Source organism: Zea mays, chromosome 10 (assembly GCF_902167145.1).
Source record: "Zea mays cultivar B73 chromosome 10, Zm-B73-REFERENCE-NAM-5.0, whole genome shotgun sequence".
In the NCBI taxonomy this organism is placed as follows: domain Eukaryota; kingdom Viridiplantae; phylum Streptophyta; class Magnoliopsida; order Poales; family Poaceae; genus Zea; species Zea mays.
This window is the reverse complement of record NC_050105.1, coordinates 85,190,407-85,199,085: the sequence shown is the minus strand read 5'-3', so window position 1 is coordinate 85,199,085 and position 8,679 is coordinate 85,190,407. Positions and strand designations below refer to the sequence as shown.

The 8,679-nt window shown below is 41.5% G+C and overlaps 1 protein-coding gene across 4 annotated transcripts; it reads right to left on the bottom strand.

The window, feature by feature from the left end:
* Positions 1-2,626: 2,626 nt before the first annotated feature.
* On the bottom strand, positions 2,627-8,350 carry LOC103641317 (protein CHROMATIN REMODELING 35). Of its 4 annotated transcripts, none has more exons than XM_008664665.4 (6): positions 7,784-8,350; positions 6,779-7,377; positions 6,289-6,585; positions 5,628-5,798; positions 2,952-4,705; positions 2,627-2,856 (listed from the first exon to the last, which is right to left on the bottom strand). In XM_008664665.4, the coding sequence occupies exons 1-6, from the start codon at positions 7,809-7,811 to the stop codon at positions 2,853-2,855; spliced, it is 2,853 nt and encodes a 950-aa protein (XP_008662887.1). In that variant the 5' UTR covers positions 7,812-8,350; the 3' UTR covers positions 2,627-2,852. The 4 variants fall into 4 exon arrangements, with proteins under 4 accessions (XP_008662887.1, XP_008662888.1, XP_008662890.1 ...); XM_008664666.4 differs by having other exon boundaries at positions 2,627-2,852; positions 7,784-8,297; XM_008664668.4 differs by having other exon boundaries at positions 7,859-8,242.
* Between the last annotated feature and the right edge of the window lie 329 nt (positions 8,351-8,679).

The following is an 8,679-nucleotide window of genomic DNA, read 5'->3' as shown; positions in this document are numbered from 1 at the left end:
AACATTGATTCTACAAAACCGTGGATAAAACATAGCATTCATTTTATATGAGACATATAAATCCGGACCCACGTGTAATATATTAGCGGGTTCCCCATCGGGTAGCGGGTATGGGGCAACAGAGAACATATCCACGCCCACCATACCCGATGGACATAACAAATGACCCAATAAAATACCCATGGATATCAAAATCCGTCATACCCGTGCCCTAATAGGATTTTTACCTATCGGGTTTCGGGTACCCATTGTCATCCCTACCCAGGCACCAGGAGTCCAGAATGGATAAATTGAATGGGTGAAACGCAACGGAAGCTTCCTGACGTACGGGGGGTGCCGATATATTTGTACAACCTATATTAATGCATCTTAGTACATATAGTACAATAAATGTTCCCGTGAACACTAGTAAATAGCTACGCTTCTTGTGCTGAGAAACTTATTCGTTAACAATACAAGGTGATAAATTTATCCATCTTAAGGCATACAGTACGTAATAGGGATTTTCAGAGCCTATTTATTTGGATATTCTATTATTTACCTTAATATACATGAATTGAGGTGGATTGGGATGTAAGTTAAACTAACTTAATTTCAATTCATATATTGGGACAAATAATAAAACACCCAAACAAAGCCGTAAAGGTAGAATGTGTGTCCCGAGTTCATAGAACAAATGTGTACATAAAAGATCGTCTTCTTCCTACTACTATGGTCTGCGAAAAGGTACCGTACAAGCTTACTTATTTAACAACTTATTTTGGGACAAAGCAAGTGCATGTTACTTTTCTTATAAATAAATATAAATGCCTAGCTAATGATGTGCAATACCACCCAGGGCTTGTTCGGTTATTTTCAATCCATATGGATTGAAGGGGATTGATACGGATTGAGAGAGATTTTGACTTACTAGGGATTGAAACCCACTCAATCTCCCTCAATCCATATGGATTTGAGTAGAACCGAACAAGGCCCCAGTGTGCACATACCATTAATTAGCATTAGGTCATCATAATCTAATTCAAAGGATTTAGTGAGTGTTGAGTGTTTGGAACGCTCCACAAACTATGTTGTCGAGTGGTTCTATGATAATAATAATAATAATAAAGTGTAGAGTACATCTTAGATGGTCTCACACTCTCACAAAGTCACAACTCCACTTTTTTTTTTCTTCTAGAATAGAGTAACCTTAATTTGGGTAAAGGTAAACCTCCTGCAAAAATGTATAAAACCTTGCTTTCTGGCTTCGAGACGCGCGCTCGGCACTAATGGAATGGCCGGCCTTATCAACTGTCAACGCGCTAGTCGCTCCGTACCCAAACAACACTAGAATTTCAAATTTGAATCGAATCGATTTTTTTTGTTTCCTTAAGTTTATTAAACTTTTATTATGGATATTATGCTGGCTGTGTCAGGAATGGATCATATATAGGACGCATTACACTAGATGATATATCATGTATGGACGATCTGATTTCTAGTGTACTTTTTTAACATCATATGGATCAGTATGTTTTATGTAAGATTTGGTCACAAACTTTAAATCGTCCATGCAGAGTGTGTTTGCTTTTTATGGACTAATTTTTAGTCAATGTATTTTATTCCATTTTAGTCTTTAAATTATTAAATTACTTAAACTAGAACTCAATTTCTATATTTGATAATTTAGAGACTAAAACGGAATAAAATAGCCTTACAAACCAAACACTCCGTAGCCTTTTTTCAAAACGAAGGAAATACAATTTTTATTTTGTTCCTTGGTGAAAAAAAAAGTTACCTTTTGTTTGGTCGCAGAAACATTATTATGTTAGTTAGTCCTCCGTGACCAACGCAATCAGCGCTGCTCGATCGATCATCGATGGCACGATAGTTATATACACGACGGGCAGCAAAGTCACGTGTTAGTTAGGCGTACTCATGTGCATGTAAAGTGGGATGATGAGTACGTATAGTATAGTAGACACTCCCCACGTGGACGCATGACTCGTGTAGAAAGTACACGCGACTTCTGTAGCACTGCATGTTGCTGTACATGGCTGTTCTTGCTACATGTACGTATCCATACACCGCATGTGCACATGTCATTCCTGCTAAGTTCACTGTAACACACATATTATTCTCCCTCCGTCCTAAAATACATATTTCATTTATATATATATATATCATTTTAGAATAACCATACATTCATTAATTAGTTTGTATGTCTACATGACCATTTATTATCATTCGCGGGCAAAAAAAAAGGCTATAAAAAACTATATTTTACAACTGATGGAGTATATATAAAATTATAAACAGGGCACCAGGTAAGTTCCAACGCTCAACAGCAACCAACACGAACCAAAGACGAATTAGGGTCTACTGGGTGGTGTTTATTATCGCCGACGGAAATATTTACTAAGGATTAGTTTGGAAACTCCATTCTCCCAGGGATTTTCATTTTTCCAATGAAAAATGAACTAATTTTCCTTGGCAAATTAGAAATCCGGGGTTCTCAGACTAGCCCTTAGACTAGCCCTTAAGAAGTCTAAACACCATAGCAGTTAATCCTCAATAATCCTGGCCTACGAGTCAAGAAATGAGTCGAGGATCAGCTGACTGCTGTCCGAAGCTGGCACATAATACAAAAGAAAAGAAACCATTCCACAGATATAGCTTGAAAAGTCCTAGTTTTAGAGCAAACTCAGGTCTGTAGAGAAGCCAGTATCTGTTGACCATAAAATGGAATGGAATGCGGAGCATTATTTTCATGATGTAATTTAAAGCGCGATTGTACAAGGAAAAAAAAACTCTTCTCATTGATCAGCACCGCCAGTATTTACATGGTGTCCATCGGCCACGAAGTTTGTTACCTACCTACAAAGACACCAGTTGAGGCTACCAGCGACCAGCGTGCAAAACATCATTGGGGTTAAGAAAGGGAGGGAGGGAGGGAGGGGGGGAGCCTTCACCTTCTGTACAGCGCCTTGATATCCTGGCGGATCGCTCTGGTATCCAATAGCTCGTCCCCAGAGTCGTCGATATCGACTTGACCAAGCTTGAAGTTTTCCGTGGTACACTGCTCGCTCCATTCAAACCACAGCTTCTGTATGACTTCTTTCTTGAACGCCGTCTCGTGGACCTTCACCTCGTCAGAGTCGGCAGCTACGAGCCTGTACACGAACACTTTCTTCTGCTGGCCAGGCCTGAACGCGCGCCCGATCGCCTGACGGGTGACAGATGGGTTCAGGTGAACGTCCAGAATGACGACTCTCGACGCGCCGACGATGGAAATGCCCTCTCCACATGCCCTGATCGAACCGAACAGAACCTTCGCATCAGCGGAGCTGTTGAAACGGTCCACTGCCGCTTCTCTGTCTTCTTGGCTAGTGTCGCCAGAGATCATGAAAATCTCTCTCCCCACATGCCAGCCCTTCTTCTTAACCAGCAGCCTTTCAAAGAAGGTCATGGGAAGTATATATTGGCTAAAAGCAAGTACTTTCTCTCCTGCGGAATTAGCAAGTGACAGGATATTCATGAAAAAATTGGCCTTCACGCCGTCTCTCACATTGATGGAATCCATCAGACTATCAACTGAATCATCTCTCAAGGTGTGAGCCCTGTTCTCAGCATTAACCTCTGAAAGTCCTGAAAGACAAGGATGGATGTACAGTGCACTCCCTACTGCACTTCTTTTGAACCTATCATGCATTTCCAACTTGTGAACAATGTCCTTCTGCTTGGGTGTGAGCTTCAAAAACACACTGAAGTCTACTAAGCCAGGTAGTTCATCTAATATAGCGCCCTTATAATAGTGAAGCACATCCCTTGTTAGTTCTCTAAGACCTCTAATAACATGAACTTTTCTCTTGAAGTTTTCATCGTTCAACAAGGTTCCTTCAACTGCCTCAGTGAATGCGCCATCAGCAAGCCCTTTTGAACTTCTGCCAAATATTTCAACCTGACTCATTATACGTCTGGCAATAGGGCGTGACGATTCCATCCTAAGAAACTTTGGGCGGACAAGATTCAAGATATTAAACACTTCCTCAACATGATTCTGGAAAAGTGTACCTGAGAGAACCACTTTGCGTGGTGTTTCTACTCTACTTAGCGACTCTAGTACATCAGTCTCCTTATTTCTAGGTGTATGACCCTCGTCAAGTATCAGAAGGTTGGGAACCTTAAGCAGCCTGTCCCGGCATGCAGCTGTTACCTTGCTGCCCCCATCATCAGTGACGATTGTGGAGAACTGCTTGTATCCAAGAAACAGTATACCCATCTTGTCCTCCCAAGATTTGAGGATTTGCAACTGTTCTACTCTTTTTTCAGCCTTTACAGAGTAGAAATCGTACACTGGTATATCCTGCACTTGCCATCGTTGAATTTCTTTCTTCCATATAACTAGTATCCCTTTAGGCAGCACAACAAGGGGCCTTGCAGATGGATACCTTGCCATGAAGCTCTGAATGAAGCTTATAAGCAAAAATGTTTTCCCTGAACCTGGGGCATGAGCAAGAATGCAACCTCCAGGCTTGTCTCCAATCAAATTCTTAACCAAAAAGTTGAAACCTTCCACCTGATGTGGTTTCATTGCCTGAGCGTGTCTAGGATGAATAGCAATATCTGCAACTATGAAATCTTCAGACAGTTTGACAGTACCACAGTCTATCTCATCAGCATCCTTTGAATTTCCTCCATAGCCATTCATTCTTCTCCTTGAAGCCTGAAAAAAAGTAGTCATGAAAATCACTCGCTTTCTCCAATACTATTAAGACTTTACACGCTTGAAGTTTGAACTTCATGATTATAATATAAAATTGAAGTTACTTTATGAAGTTGCCAAACAGTTGCTCCTGAGCCCATACAAGAATGTTATATATTATGGCATAGCTCATGTACATCTTGACAGTAAAGCCATAACATCGACAAAAGGACAGCCACTATATCTTACACAGTAACAACCATTACCCAAACAAGAGACAAAGGGTAAAATATCCCCGATTGCTAAATAGTACACAGTAATAACCAAATCAAGGAGATAACAGCAAAACACACACCCTTAGTTAGCAAGTTATTCAGGGGAGAAAAATAAAAACACATGTCGTCCTATAATATCAGGCTTCCAGAAAAATGCCCTAATTTCAAAGTTAACCTACAAGCAAACATTTATTTTAAAAACAACGAAAAAATACAGATTTGCGAGAGTTAAGTCCCAATAATTTTCTACTGTTTGATATTAGCTGGCATTGATAACGATAATTGTTTTGATATTCTCAATAGTTTATATATCACAAGCTTTACATGTGCATACAAGGTGAGGATAACGAAATTACCAAGGCAGAGTATAGAACTTGTGCATATCAAGTAGAATAAGAAGATAAGCTAACAAACTAACAAAGTGTTCAAAGGTTAAAACTGTAAGGAGTATGTGGATGTGAATGAGTATGGAACTAGTGCATATCATGTAACAGCACAGATGTCCAAAACATAAACTATAAGGTGCATGAAGTAGAACTGAAGAATAAAAAAACTACCAGGCATTTTGCCAAAAAAAACACCCCAACTCGGTGCGTGCATAAAAAACTTTATTGCGAAATGACCCAGAGCTGGAAAAGCCTCATATATATCTTAAACAAATTACAAACCTTTTTCCACTGGTAATCAATTATTGAATCAGCTCTTCTCACAATCATACCACACACACGGCATACATGGCCCAAATCTTCATGAATCCGAATGTCATGGTTGCAGTCGATGTCCTCCATCTTTCCATTATCTTCCTTTTCATTTGCCGCCGCCTCGTCAACATCGTCAAGCTGGACCAATAAATATAACCAAATCACAAATAAACAAACTGGTTACCAACAATTGAACTGAACAGTAAGGAATGCATTTTTTTAAACACTTCAGCTAATGAATCTCAGTGCATTATTTAAACACTTAGCTCTTGTACAATGAGATAACCCTTTTCTTGTGAATTATCATTGCACAATACAAGTCACAATTGTAATCAAGGTCTAGTCGTACACGAAAATTACCACAAAACCAACAGCCACAAAGTTCTTGGGACCTTTTGTTTACTTGCAGTTACACAAGGTTGACTTGACCTTACATTGAAAAATCGAGTGTATTTTAGCAAGAAGGCAAAATATAATGTATTAGCAAGAAAATACTCCAGAGATCAGTGTTCAATCTTCAAAAAAAAAGATGATACATCATGCAAGCAGAACTAGCAGTCAACTGCAAAAAAAAAGGTTTTCATGTGGTGCTGCAATATAAATCAAATTCTGTGGTTGATACTCATACCTTTGTGCTTTCAACAGCCAATGCAAAATCTTTCCAATAATCCTCAAGACCATCACCATCATTTTTACGTTTCTCTTCTTCCTCTATAGCTATGTCAGGTTCTTGTGATGTAGCAGTTTGATGTAAATCCAATGACAAATCAGCTGGTGCTAGACCTGTGTCACCTTTTCTTCTTCTTTGTTTAGGGACAAATGAGTCAAGCATCAACAAACTATGGTCTGTTCTCCTTCGCTTTCTCTCCGTAGGAAGTGATAGGAACATTTGTGTTTCTGCCCTCTTCTCCGCTATGGTAGCAGCCTATAATGAGAAACACGAGTTAAGAGTTGGAATGCAAAGTCTTTCATCATGGTACACATATAGTAGAATAAGCACAAAAAAGATATATAATAGTATTGTTTTTTTCTCTCCTCAAACACATAGGAGAACTGCTCGTCGTTATATTAAGTAAAAAAAGATAATATTAGTTTAACAAACTGGAACTGGAATGTACCACAAGATCTTGCATCCGCTGCTCCTCAGGCCTTTTCGTCAACACAACTCTCTCAAACTGAATAGATGGTTGCCAACTGGTTTGCAAAGGAAACTGATTCACCAGAGCAGAACCTTGGCCATACGGAACAATCTGCGTGTTCTTACTACCTCCATAAGCATGCACGGTTTCAAATGTTTGGCTCCCATTAGTTGCCATCCTTTCTGCGATATTACTAGCCAATACAGATGTTCCGAGTTCTTTGTTCATCTCAGATGCCAACTTATTGTGTTCTGGACTGTTTCCATCTCCATCCTCATCATCTGAATCGAGAACTATTATGTCACCCTTTCCTTTTTGTTCGGCTGGCTCCACGGAATGGTTGGTCGATTTGCCACCTCCGGTTTTGCTGGCTATCGCAGAGGAGTTTTCAGAGGCGCGTTCCAGACTAGCAATGAACTGACGGATGTTGTCCCAGTCCTTGCTCGTACCGCCAAATACCAAACTGTGGTTCCTGTTTGCATCAGGAAGTGCGTGACCGCTGGGATACATTGCAGCTATGGGTGTAAATACACTGCCGTTGCGTTCCGAAGGTTTCCTCTGCCTGCTGTAATATATGCCTACAAATACAGGAAGGTGGTTACTGTATCAGAAGAGACTAGGAAAAGGCGGGGAATAAGAATCCAACCTAGCCCAACATTCTAGCATCGGTGGACTCAATTCCTGATGATGAGTTGACGACTACATACAGAAAGCGATAGTAGGATCATAAACTGTGCATCCACAATGGCCTATTTGCACGGACGAACAGATTGTAGAGGAAACAGAGATGAGAAACGATCGCGCGACTAGGTGGCTTCGAGCCAGGGTTTTCCAATATCGGGTGTTCCCAGGACAGAGACCTCAAACCAGTCGATCTAGGCTTCTGCATTTGTCAAAGCTCTACGATGTAGACAAACACACACACACACATAAAAAAAACTAAGACATGTTGGTTGGTCCTGATCAACATCGTGCTAAACATACCTTCCCGTCCTCCCGGTGACTGAGACATCGGTGAGTTGATTGCCTCTTGCCTGCGTCTTGCGGTTGCGGCCACACCTTCCCGTCCTCCCGGTTGCCCTGAGCGTTTGCGGCTCTGAACTCCCACTCCCCCAGTGTTGGATGGGGCACGCGACAGTGGAGCCGGGACAAGGGCGGCTTCCGGTGGCTCAGAAGTCGCGCGGGCGCACTGCCGGCCGGCAGTAGTCGCTACCCGCCATGCCGCTTAGGGTTTAATCGATTCGAGGATCGGGGATTTTGGGTGGAAAGGACGAGGACACAGGATGACAGGAGAGAGTGGCTGCATATACAGTTAGTTACACACACAGAGACAGAGGAATGGGGGAGCAAGGTGAGGAGTATATCAGTAGAGAGACTGAGCATCATCTGGGCCCCGCCGTGTGCCATGTGTCATCGGGGTGGCTGTGCGCATCATCTGGGCGGGCCGACAGCGAGGAAGGAGAAGGGCCCGGGACGCCCGATTCCCGATTCGGGGCGAAAGGAGCCCATGCCTCCTGCTTGCAGACGGGAGGTAAGGGACTCTCTCGCGCCTCGCGGGCCCGGGCTGGCAGAGACAATGAAGGAGAGACTAGGCACTCGGCAACTGCGCACGATCCAAATGTTTTCCACTATTTATTTGAACATTTAATTAATATTAATCCAAAATAAATAGAAATAGAGACTGATGCTAATTTGATCTGATCCTTCAACTTTATCTATACCACTATATAATCCATCAACCCACTCAATCAAATCACTCCATACTTATAACCCCACTAAATCCACTAAACAAATTACACCTAAATTTAACACACAATCAAAACCAACGATTCAGATCGCTAATAACACACCTCCATTACTCACTCGAATCCAAATAGACA